Source organism: Buceros rhinoceros, unplaced genomic scaffold (assembly GCF_000710305.1).
Source record: "Buceros rhinoceros silvestris isolate BGI_N320 unplaced genomic scaffold, ASM71030v1 scaffold32721, whole genome shotgun sequence".
Lineage (NCBI taxonomy): Eukaryota > Metazoa > Chordata > Aves > Bucerotiformes > Bucerotidae > Buceros > Buceros rhinoceros.
In genome coordinates, this window is record NW_010394183.1 from 179 (window position 1) to 13,257 (window position 13,079).

The window sequence follows — 13,079 nt, forward strand, 5'->3', positions numbered from 1 at the left end:
TGCAGATGGAGTTCCACACCTCGCGGGCTCCGGAAGCAGAAGGGGACTGTCCCCGGGCTGCAGCGGCAGTGCCACCGCGCTCAGGAGCATGCCGGCCGCAGCTCTCTTTAATTGGCTTAGCCACGTTTCCCTGATACGTTAAACATTTAGCACTGCTGAAGGTAGTAAGGATCAAGTTCTACATTGAAAATAGATCACTATGAGTAAATACTAAATATTAAATCATTTTATGAAGCAATAGCAACCTTGTAGGTAAAAGGGCACACTCAGCAGCAGACAAGGGAAAATCAAGTTATCCCTGTCCTTTCCTCTTCCATCCACACCCTGTTCCTCTTCCCAGCAAACCCTCAGTAGACCAACCAGTTCACTGATGAGTTCAGAAATCAGCCTGTCCCTTCCTAAGGGATTTAAATCTCCCTCCTTAGACAGCCATTGTTTTTTCCAAAAACGGTAGGAACTTAATAAACTTCAGATCTGTTACTCTCTCAAATTCAGCTGAAATAAAAACATCAAACATTAGGAATTTGTTGTTGTTGTTGTTAATGTGAGGGTGGTCAATCGTGAAGCCTCGATCCTTGGTGTTTTTCAGGACACTGCCCCTAGCAGCCTGCTGTAGCTGTCCCTGCTCTGAGCAGGGGTTTAAACCGGACAGTCTCCATAGCCTCAGCTGTTCTGTGTGTCTGCAGTTCTGCTGGGCTGTACAAAAAAGCCAAGACAATTCACATCAAAGGAAAACGAACAGGGTCAGGGACCAGGGTCAAGGGTTAGGGCAGGGCTTGAGGTCACGAGTCACATAAACAAAAGCGTAATAAATCTATGGTCTCGTCTCCTTGGCTTTCATCATTTATTCAGGAATGTAAGTACAATTAAGTGGCTTGGGTTATTTGTCTTAAAACCCACTGAGGAATGTAAGCAGGAATACGGAAGTGTCCCAAGGCCAACAACACTCCGCGAGAATGTATCCACGATATACAAACATGCAAGATCAAATACCAACCTCAATGTTCTTTAACTGCAATTTTGTGCACAGGAGCATTAACAGTGGTCTGACAGCTCCCGGACACCACAGGAACACGCGTTAACAACCCAGGAGCAGTGACCAGAGTGCTCCTGTGTCCAATGAGAACGGGCTGCGCCTGCATTTACACAACTAGTTTGACGTTGCCTTGTTTGTCAAGTTCCACAATAGCAAGTTCTTTCAAGATTTGTATTCTGGAGTCGGTGGCTTTCATATTCATCTTGTTCATCTGCGAAATGCTCAGTGCTGCTCTGTAAGACAAAGGCAGACTATTGAAGGAAGCAGGGTATCAAACTCCGCCTGGCAGAAGGCGGCTGAAAAGCCCATACTGCGTCAGGAACGATTCTCGCAGCGCTCTGTAATGGTCATACCTACTCAGACTGTCACCAGCTCTCCCACGCTAGGGGCTGCTGTGGGGAGGGCAGGGTTCAGGGGCCATGGTTTAGCATCAGGGCTCCGCTTTTCCAGCCTGGATGCAGAGTCCCAAAGCTAAGAGTTTGGCATTATGACTACATCAGCAAAACTTTCCTGAACAGAGCCACTTTTGGACATCTGTACAGTGAAACCAGAGAAAAAATCTGATGCTGAAGAACTTGACATGCAGTTTTGGAAACTCTCAACTCATACGAGCCATTGGATGATCACAGGCTGAGAGAGCTGGGGTTGTTCAGCCTGGAGAAGAGAAGGGGAGGCTCTGGGGAGACCTTAGTGTGGCCTTTCAGTGCTTAGAGGAGCCAGTAAGAAAGCTGGAGACACACCTTTCACCAGGGCCTGCTGTGACAGGACAAGGGACAACGGGTTTAAACTAAAAGAATGAGATTCAGACCACAGAGAAGGGAGAAGTTTTTCCACACTGAGGATGGTGAGACCCTGGCCCAGGCTGCCCTGAGAGGTGGGAGAAGGAACCATTCCAGGTCAGGTTGGCCCTTGGGGCTCTGAGCCGCGTGCTCTGGTTGCGGATGTCCCTGCTCCCTGCAGGGGCTGGACTGGGGGAACTCTGAAGGTCCCTTCTAAGCCAAACCAGTCTGTGATTCTATGATTTTTATACAAATTAATTTAGAGGATGTTGTGTGATGGCCTGACACTTTGGGGTGTGTCGCTAACCAGGAAGGGTGTAGGGGAGTACAATCCAATTAGGAAATTATAATACAGCACCACCTGTTAACTAGCTGGTTTTGTTTCATTTGAAAAGGCTGGAATTCTTTACAGCTGATGGAATTCTTACCGACGTTAAGTCTTACCTGTTCTTATTTACAACAAAGTGGTTAAATAACTCCCTGTACAAAGTGTTCAAGTCTGCTAGTTTCACAGTGCTTCTGATGGTTCTCGGTACAGTCGTAAGCGTTTCCTCAGTCAATGGTTTGAAATGCAATTCTAAAAAAAATTAGAAATAGAAGCTATTTGTTTCTTCAGAAATTAGGACAAAGATAGAAAGTACTTTAATTACTTTTTAAGAAACTCCCCTAAAGGAGTCTAAAGAAACGTTTTCCAGCAGGAGAAAGGAGTATCAGAGGATGCTCCCTCTGCAGTACCATTGTCTCTGCAGACCAGGGAAAAATCAGTTAATTCAAGATCTGGTGTGGATTAATAAATTTGGGCTGTCAGTAACTATTTTTTTTTTAAACTACGAAAATTCCTTTTTCTAAGTAGGGGTAAATGGATTAAACCAGACCTATTTCTACAGTGAGTCTAGCCCACCATTTCTTCCAGACCATAAACACAACAGCAGCCACTTCAATCCCACCAAAAGCAAGAAAACCCCCCAGAAGCAGGGGAGCTCTCTGTGGAATGTGACCAAGGGCTCGCTTGCGCATATTGAAGTCTACATTCTCCACTTCACAAGAAAGCAGCAGTTCCTAGTCCTTAAGCACGTGAACTCCCTGGGCATCACAGGCCCTATGTTTTGAATCCCAGAGCTCAGAAACCACACTTAGGGCTCAGCCTTATTTACTCCGACTAACTGTGAGACTCGGCCCTATTGCACTAGAGCTAGAACAGCCTTTACTTGTCACTTGAAGTTATTTACAATATCTGCCCTTTCAGAAAGTAACACAGCTTAATTCATTACGCTGGACTCTAGATAGTATCTTGCTGTGTTTAAATAGCACCGAAGGATGAGAGTTCGGTATCAGAGACGGAAGTCAGGAGAGACTGACACTATTCACAAAGCTTATTTATGGCGGCTGGCGGGGTGTGCAGTCAAGGGAAAGAAAGAAAATGGTGGGAAGGTTATTTCTTCAACACTTACCTTCAGTTGAGCCAGGGACTGTAGATCCTGAAGAAAATGGCTAAAAAGAAACAAGAGATAATGTCAGGATTTGTTGGAATTCTGTTTAGAAACTATTTTTTACAATTTAATTTCTACATTAGTAATTATATTTTACCATCGGATAACCAAGGATGCGGCAGCCACTGAAGTCAACAGCAAAATCTTAAGACATTAAACAAACCTTGTTTTGAAATCAAATCAGGTTTAAAATGGGTACAGAAGGATTTATATGCAAGTCAGATGAGCCTCTTCAGCTTTCTCCTTTGCATTCCGGCATGGATCTCGCTGAAAGCACGGCACACGCGGCACAGGAAAAACATGGCTTTCCTATTCTCTAGCAACATTCCGCGGCTGACAGCTCTGACAGCTGAAGGGAGCTCTGCCTAACTCTCCTTGGCCAGAAATACAAGCACTGACGAGGAAATCCCAGGGCCTTCATGACACCTTTCCATTCTTTCTGCCTTTCAGAGAACACCTTCGAGAACACTCACTGGGGACCAACACCAATTAAAGTGGCCTCAGCAGCCGTAGGATATAGCTACGTTTTGCATCGGGCCTGGTTTATGCCAGCTACGTCTTAAGTGCTTTAGAAATAAATAATGGAAAGACAGAAGTTGAGAGCATTTATCAAGGAAAAGACAGAGAGAGAATGGAGCTGCAAGATACTGGACAGCTTTAACGCAAACCAACCGTGGCAGTAAGTGGGCAGAAAACGAGGCATCCTTTGAAGATGAAGAATAGTGGGCAGTGAGAAGACGTGTAGAAAAAGGTCGGTGAGATAATTACACTCTGTTAACCTTCTTTAATATTTTGCTTTCAATATGAGACCCAGACCAAATCTTGGCAGATAATGATATTAGAAGTTTGTGCTTTCAGTAGCTATGGGAGAATATCTGATTTTTAAAAAGGTATTAGTTTAGACTTATGTTCTATTGAATTGCAGTTAGAATATACTTATTCTTACTCATATTCCAAAGTTTATTTAATATTTTACAGGAAATTAAATTCTTCTCTGTTTTGATACACATTCATTTGAATCAATTGCATTTTCACTCCCACCCAAAGGCTTCTTATATAATGCGTGAACAGAACAATAGGATCGACAAGAGCGACCAACCGCATTTATCAACATAAATACATTCCAATTAAAAAAATAAGGGGAATGAAGTCTTCCATTAATGCAAGTTTTTCTTTTGTGGACAACGTAATTGGAACAAATGACAAATTTAATCAGTGTGCAATAAAAAGGAAAGGTTTGTTAGAAATTTTAGTCCCATTTCTGAAAAATTCCATTCGAGAGGTATTAAGTCACAAAAGCAGCCCTTCCGACTTCAGCGGAGCTACTCAGGATTAAGGGTTTCCACAGTACTGACAATCCATGGCCTAATTACCTCTTCCACTAGCGATTCCATTTCTTTAACAGTTTGGCAGGTTAACTGTTGTGCTGCAGCCTGTTCTTCTTCTGACAGAGGTGAGCGCTGAAAAAAAACCCAAACAGAGAGAACTCTGATACTTTCAGTTCCGAGGGTGGTGACATTTACAGAAGAACTCAGTGTTTGCGCAGCCCTCTTCTCATGGAAACTAACAGGAGACTCCTGCTTGCCTTCCAACGAAAGCAAATTTACAAACCAAGTATTTCTGAAAAATCGAACCATAATACTCCTTTAACATCAATACTATAGATGATTCAATGGAAAGAAGATAAATTGTTCAATAAAAAGAAGTATTTCACTGCAAAACTTAGATTTTTCCATAACAGCTTAATCCATTTTTGGTTTAGGAAATGTTCAAATGGAAGAAAAATCTTTATCTAAGAAGTCTAAATATAACTCAAGAGACAAGAGTCTCCCACTTTAACAAAATCCTAATATGAATTATTCTTGGCAGCGTATCCTTGAGACACAGGGAGAGAAAATGTTTTTGTCTTTTCTGTGACATGTAACTACTGTCTTTTAAATCATTCCTCAGGACATTTTCTCTATAAAGACTTACCAGTAACTTCTCTAGTGCTGTGGACAATTAAACACAATCTCGGGGCACTGTCATTAGGACACTGAAGTGAGAGCCGAGATCTGGAAACACATTTTAGTGACACCAGTTCTGTCTTTGCCACTAGACTATCAACCAGCTTTTTTGACCTAAATCACGTCATTTGTAAAAGGACAAAATTAATGCTTCCACAACCTCTTCAAAACCATAATGAAGCCGCGGCTGAAGACCACGTACAATTCCTATGTTACGATGCATTGGGTTTAACTCACTTCAGGCAGTGAAAGGACATTTGCCATTTACAAGCTTTTTTGCCTTTTAAAATTGGTTTCACTTTCTAATTTCTTTAGGGTGGCTGCTTTTAAAAAATGTCAGTACAGAACTGGGACACTGCTGTGCATGGAGGCACCAACTTCTCTGAAACTATTCACTGCGCTCACACTGCGATGGTCTGACTTCAGCTCCAGACCAGAGCACCACCAGCTGAACCACGGAGAGATCAACCAGGCTTGTCATTTCAGGTGACCGCTTTTATCTGCAAAGAGTCTGCACCTCTAACTGCTGCCAGTGGAACTGCCGACAGCGCTGTAAAGGTTACACAAATACATGTTCACTTACAGGAGTGATTAAAATGAAAATACTACCTCAAGACCAGCGTGTTGCTGTAGCGCCTGGACCATCTTCATTGTGCTCTCCAGAGCAGCACGGATGCCCTTCATGGATTCCCTCTGCTCTAGGGAAACTTTTTCCAGCTGCGTACACAACGTTTTATAACGAGATTTCACCACTGCGAGTTCTTCCAAGAGAGCCACTGGGTTTTCCTATATAGAAATTAAAAGTACATTTACAGTATTTACGAAGAGAAAATTAACGTGGTCACATACCGATTAAAAGTGTAGGCGTAAAGCCACTAAAATGCCACATGAAACTACCCTTTACAATGAAAGGTGTAGCTATGAGCACGTTTCATCTATACATTAAATTTTTTGTAAGGAAAAATGAGAGACAGTGTTGATAAAACAGCATAACTCTGTTGTCCAACAACAAATCCAGGGGGATGAATTTATTGTATTGGTGAATTTTAATGGTTTTTCTGAGTTGGAATAAATTCAGTAAAAATCTAAGTAAAACCAATTTTTTTCCACTGTATGTCACAATATACATGGAGACAAGGACTTATAAAATCCTGTACGTGCTGCTGTTTATTGTTTTCCTCTCATCTCTCCCCCAAAGCTGAATTTAGTCATTGCCTATTAACAAGTTTATATCTGAGCGAGGGTGCGTTGCAGCTCAGACCGGAATCTGTCTCTTAAAAGTAGGTGTTGTTAACACTACCACTATTTCTCAGAGCACAACATGGGAGAATTTCACTATACCAAGAAATCAAGGGGGTTTTGTTGGTTTCTGCACTGAATTCAAATTAGGCCGGTTATCTTGACATACAGTGCAAGAAATACTTTATAATAAAACCCTAACAAATAAATCCTAACTACTAGATAAAAGAACAGCCAAATATATTTTATGATTAAAGAAAGCTACCCATTTATTGCCAACTTCATGCAAACTGCAACGATATTGATTAATTTAATCTGAAAATACTACCTCTGCTGCTGGATTATCAGGAAGACTTTTCATTATTTCAAACTCCAGTCTGTGTTGAATATAATCCAGATCAGATTCTGCCTTCTGGAACTAAAATATTTAAGGTCAGCCACGGTATATAAAAAACCAAAAACTGCAGACAAACCCCAACCATTTGCGTTTCCTGTAGTCCAGGAAAGCAGAAGGCATATGCCTCCGTTCTAAAGGCTCATGTACTATAAAAGTAAGTTTCTATTCCTCCAATCTAGTCCCCGAGCTAGTGTTTGCCAATTATCCTGACACACTTCTAGCCTGAAAAATATAAAGCACTCAACTTTCAGACTGCACATCACCATCCTCCTCTTGCGCGTAAGAATTACACGTGGGTACACATACACACTTCTGTTACTTTCACCCTCTTTCTGTTTGATGAACCCAAACTTCCCAACTGTTCTACTGGCATGGGGCCATTAGTCCCTTTTTCATGCAGCTCTCCAAAGCGCACAGAAACATTTCCACCCCTTCCTACACTATATGCCCTTGCAAGGCCAAACCTCTCAAGACGGAGTTTTGAAAGAGTACAGCACAGAGGTAAGTTGTATCCATAAAAAAGGACGTGCATCTTTATTAAACCGGTCTTCACTGGATGCAGGAGGTGTTTGATTTTCTTCTCCTAAGAACTATTAGGTTTTCCATCAATGTTTAGAGTTTTTTCTTGACCAGTTGCTTTTCTTTACAAATGCTAAAATTTCTGTTAGCAAAACTGCAATACTCAGTTATTTAACAGCAGAGATTATGACCCAAGCATAACTACAGAGATTTTATTATAAATTATATTAGGAATGCATTCTCTCAGATGGTCATAATACCCATCACACATTTTGTTATTCCCCAATAAACCAGACTGACAAATAGATGACTGATGACATCACATTTCTTTCCTTGGGATAAATAAGCCACCAGAGAATTGTCTAATTGCCTTGTAAAACAGTCTGCTGATAGCATTATTACTTAATTAATTTTAGCCTGCAATTTTAGTATCTGTTAAGGACTTCTGCTTTAAGGAATGGCAGTTTTCCCAATTCACAAACAACTCATGAATTTTTTAACATAATAATTTGGTAATTTTACAGTCACAGGAGAGACAATGATGAAAGCAAGTTAAAACTGCCTATAACTAACTGAACTTGGTTTTCACTATTAACATTAACCCTGAAGTAACCATTACCACTTTTTTAAGGCTCAAAATAAGGCTGTATTTGTTAACTGCGCCCCAAAGTACAGACTGGCAGAGCTACACTGGTAGCTCCAGTGACAATCTTCAGAGGTCTTTGGACATAGCCTGTAGTCAGGCCTGGACACCAAAAGGCTGTTTGTGTTTTAAACATCAGCCTTGGGATCCACCTCCAGGAGCTGCCGCTAATACCTCTGAGGATCTGGAACTGCAGATGGCCTAAAGGAATTAGTGTTCTACAAGTAAAACCCCCTTTCTGGTGTAGTGAAAATGTGTGAAGTGTCATACACATACAGAGCCCCAGTGAATTTTCAAATAATAGCGTAAGAAAAGGAAAATAAATCTAGTAAAGTCCTTGAGCATCTATAAATCAAGGAGAAAGCTTTCACCTGTTACTCCCATAACGTACCATCTGCCCAACAAATCTCCTTCCACACCTACCCCAGAAATCAATGATGAACTGTGAGAATAAAAGACTTTTTATTACACTATGTAAGAGTTCATGAGGGATTTTTCTGAACTGCTCAACCATTTCTGTTCTCCACCAGCAAACATTTTCAGGATTTATTTCTGGAGGCAGGCCCTCAAAAAGACAATTTTTTGCTTTTCTCCAACTTCTCCATCTGATTATTAATTATTAGGAAAGCAGACAACAATTATGGGTGACTTTTAAAATTACCCATGAAGCTCTAAAGTTCCTAAAGTTCTTTAAGTTCCTAAAATACACAATATTGATAAATCGAGCCTTACAGAACGACAGTAAGCCACTAATGCCACGCGACTACTATGATTCAAGACATTAAAAATGGAATGTGAAGCCGAATGCTTATTCATCGTGTGGCTGCAATTTTAAAATTTGTGCTTAATGAAAATATTAACACAGATCAGTATCACTGCAGTCTCCCAAAAGTATGCTAACTCTGAAAGAAACGGAATTTATTATCAGCAATTTCAAAGCATTCCGAAGCACTGCCGCATGGTCCTCCCCTGCGATCCATTTTTATTTTATAAATACTTATTTCTTGCTGTATTTTGTGTTACAGGTACCGCGTTCGTATGGTGAGCAGCGTACAACAATCACACAGAAAGCGCAGTTTGTGCGATGTAAATTCGTAATTTACTCACAGGCTTAGGGGAAAGCGTTAGAAACTGAGGCAGGAGTCGGGGCGTTGCGGCGCGCTCTGCTTTCGGATGCTTTGACAATACTATTGCACTGCTAGCTGTACAGTACAGTAGTGCAATAAAGTCAGAGCACTCGTTAGCAGCAAGAATTCTGTACGAGTAACCAGTGCACTCAGAATGTGTATGGGAACAAACAGGTCGAGGCAGAGAGTGGCTTCTGCGCATCATGGAGAACTGGATACGGTTCATGTTCACCAAGTCCTGATGCAGACACAAGAACTCGCATGTTTCAAGATGTTATTATCCATAATCCCTGACATTCCACTGACCAAGGTGGGGGGGAGGAGAGGGGCGAAGAGGGAAACACCCAACAAAATGCTCAACAGATCAGTCAGAAATTCAATTTCAAACAATTTGGTGCTCTTTTAACTGGAAACTACATTTCCAAATGCATTGATTTCTTAGATTTTCCTCCTAACAAGCAACGATTCTAAACTGCTGTCAGACAGATGCTCCCAAACTGCATTACAAGGGAGGATTTTCTGGACACCAGAGTTTGCTCTTCTCAGTTGCAGGAGCTGAATCACTTTGAACCGCCCTTAAACGCACACTCATTTCCTGACGTTGTGGATATACATTACTGCTGGGGTTACCACATGGGTGCTCGAGCACCATCACGGTGGGGGTGTATTTCACCTCTCCATAAAGGTGTTTCTTTTCAACAAAACAGTAACTTAATGTAAAAAGTCTGAGAACTCCCAGGGTTTGAAGGCCCCAAGATCCCTAATAACGAAATGCAAAGTAACAGAGGAACGGAGATGGATGATTGCTCTTTGTAGGTCACTTATTGCTAAGGAAACACACACGCAGAGTCGATGGTATTTCTCATTAAAAGACCAGTTAACATTTCTCCTTGGCAAATAACTAGAAGACAATGAGTGCAAAAAAATAAATTAGTGGCAGTCCTATTTTTTAGCTGTTTTTCAAATCACCTTCTGGTCTCAGACATACAATGGCGTGACTTTGACTGCAATAAGAATAACAAGTAACGCAGACAGTATTGCTGGCCAATGCCCTTTTAACATTGCACTGCTTTTTGTGCATCATCACTAGTAGTACAACATAAAAAGGGCACTGGACAGACACCACTAAAGTAAAAGGTAGGTCCACAACACCAAAAATACGGTGACAGAAGTTAACTAAATTGCTCTCAGTGAAGCTCTCAGCTCATCTGGCAGTTTATGCATTTCATACCAAATTTTACTAAATGGATGTCCACAGAACTTCTCTCAGCACAGACTGCTGAGAAGGCACTAGCTCAGCATCTGAAGTCCTGAGCATTAAAGGTTAATGAAGTGGTTGTTGTTCAGAAGGACACATTTATCACCAGCAACTACCAGCTACTGAGTTTTCGTCAGAGGCCTGATTTGGTGTCTGCTGAAGCTGTTGGAAAGATCTCCAGTCCCAAGTGGCTTCAAAGAACAGTGCAGTCTCAGGTGCCCAAGTCCTACAGCACCCAGAATTTTTATTTAAATTGGTAAAAAGTCAGCTTTATAATCTTGTGTCATCAATCTCATCTTATATTGCAGATGTTATGGGTCATCCAGCTTGTCTCACTACTGTGCTTTGAGCAATAGTCTCAAACAACCACCAATTACCTGGTATTATCATACACATTGCTCTTTTTAAGCTCCTACAAACTAGTTGATCCCTGGTTCCAGGAGAATAAAATGAAGCTTTCCCCGAAATGCATGTCAAACCCTCTGGGGAAATAAGAAGTGCTATTTTATCACACTTCTGTGGATAGAGCTGATTTCACCGCAACTTCAGGAAGAAGAAACAATAAGCAGAAGGAAAAGCAAGAGACACAAAGCTGCGATATGAGACGCAGTTGCCAGTGTACATATTTGGATTAGTTTAAACAAAGACAAATACTGCACTTTTGAATGAGGTTTGTATATAGGAAATTAAGAAGTTAAATTCTTTGAGGTGTATTTAAGAAAACACCCTTTTGTTCAAAAAAAGCCAGACAACAGAAAACCAGGTGAAGATGCAGCTGCCTTGTGCCACCCAGCAGCTGTAATGGAAGACAGCAGCCAGGCACAGCCGCTTCCACCTTCTGCTAGAAGAAAGTAACAGAAGAATCAAACAGAAGAATGTGTGAGTAACAGGGCGAAATCAAAATCAATTTGGTTTCAAATGGATTACCCAAACGATTTGGGGTCGTCAGAAGTGGGTGACAGAGCAAGCTGTAATCTCAAAACCTTCAGAAGCTGCCATGCACCATCTGGGCAGATAACAGCCTGGCGAGAACTCTCCACCTAGGAATTATCTGTGCAATGATCCTTTCGGTCTTCTCATAAAGTGGATCATAAGGCAGTGTCCCATCACTGTCTTCTTCCACCACCATTTATAACAGCCCCATCCACTTTAAGGGGGCCAAAACACCTCTCCCACTCTTTACGTGTCCTACAATGAGAACCACTTGCAAGCAAGACTTTGCATAAAACACATAAATAAACCATAATATTAAATAGACAGCAACATCTAACCTAGGTATCTCTAAACACATTTCTAAAGTATTATTTCTAAGCCAGGCTTTAAAAAAAAAAGTAACAACAAAGGATATGGGGAGATCAAGCTTACCCTCTGGGCAAGGCTGAGGTTCTGAATTTGAAATGAGAACAACTTCAGTGTGATGCCGGAGCTGAAATACTCTCCAGCATTTCCTCTCTAAGGATTCAGTGCCATGACTGCAGTTCAGTAGCTACAGGAGAGCAGAAACAACCCCACCTCCTCAAAAGCAGAGTTTCTTCAAAGAAAAAACTCAAACCACCCCACCTTGGCTTTAGAGCGCAGTAAAACTGAGAACTGGGAATTTGGGTAGTTTGAATTCTCTGATCTTTCAGCTGGTATTTGCTCAGATTGTTATTTTTCATTTCTTAACAAAAATAGTACCATAGCTTAAAATACTTGCTCCAAAGTGTCTTACTGTTGCAATGACACGCAGGTCACCCTGACAAAGGCAAGTCAGCAGAAGCAGCTCACATTTGGTCAACTTTCAGCCAGTCGCCTCTTTCCAGACCACAAACTGCTCCTAACGCTCTAAGGGACACATCAGGCTGGTGCTGGAGTGAAGTGACTGAAGAAGCAGTGACGGAAGCAGAAGTGAACTGCAGAAGTTTACGCACAGGGCATTAAGCCTCACACGGATCTTGTGTCTGAAAGGCGAGCACTCACTAAGTTAAGGGATAACGTGAATATACGGTATTTCCCACCGTGTGCTCCCAGTGCTCCTCCCATTCTTAATCTCTCTTGAATACTCCACTTTGGTGATGGTACGGTGTACAGATAAGAACAGGAGACGATTAAACGCATTTTTACTTATTTCCTAATGAGAACTCGAAATGAAGATTCCCAGAGCAGAAAAACCACAAAGGTCTGCCTATTGTATTATTTGTCTCTGTAGAGAATCACGTACTTTTTTCTCCACGAGGACACCTCTAGTTTTATCAGTTAAAGTACCCGGCACTGCTACTAGGACAACTCAAATGACAACAAAATTCTGGAAGTTTCCAGGCAAAAACAAAAGGGTGGAGAACTATGTCAGTACAAGCATTTTAATTTATGTAAGGATTTAAGAATAGAAATTATATTATCTACTAAGCATTTGGATACATAAAATATTCCCTAATCATTCTAACTAAAAAAAAAAGTGTAAACAATATCATATTATATAGAATCAAAAATGAGGAGCAAAATTTGAAGGATGCCCGAGGGAACTTGGCTGTTTAAAGAGGCAGCTTTCCAGCGCCTCTCAGTATATGAAAGCATAGCATAGCTTTTTTTTTTTCGGGTTGGTTTTT

The 13,079-nt window shown here is 41.3% G+C and overlaps 1 protein-coding gene across 1 annotated transcript; it reads right to left on the reverse strand.

The window, feature by feature from the left end:
- Positions 1-1,142: 1,142 nt before the first annotated feature.
- On the reverse strand, positions 1,143-6,963 carry SKA2 (spindle and kinetochore associated complex subunit 2). The gene is made up of 6 exons (XM_010145164.1): positions 6,879-6,963; positions 5,921-6,097; positions 4,679-4,765; positions 3,267-3,306; positions 2,260-2,392; positions 1,143-1,269 (listed from the first exon to the last, which is right to left on the reverse strand). Exons 1-6 carry the CDS (start codon positions 6,909-6,911, stop codon positions 1,143-1,145), a joined length of 597 nt encoding a protein of 198 aa, XP_010143466.1. The 5' UTR covers positions 6,912-6,963.
- Positions 6,964-13,079: the final 6,116 nt, after the last annotated feature.

What these genes read in the sequence shown, in the direction of transcription:
- SKA2 (XM_010145164.1), bottom strand. Translation starts at nt 6,911, where the DNA reads ATGAAAAGTCTTCCTGATAATCCAGCAGCAGAG. An exon ending in TGGAATCGCTAGTGGAAGAG is followed by an intron (nt 3,307 to 4,678) that starts GTAATTAGGCCA and finishes GTTTCTTTTTAG; the next exon opens with CCATTTTCTTCAGGATCTAC. An exon ending in TTTGTTGTAAATAAGAACAG is followed by an intron (nt 1,270 to 2,259) that starts GTAAGACTTAAC and finishes TTTGTCTTACAG; the next exon opens with AGCAGCACTGAGCATTTCGC.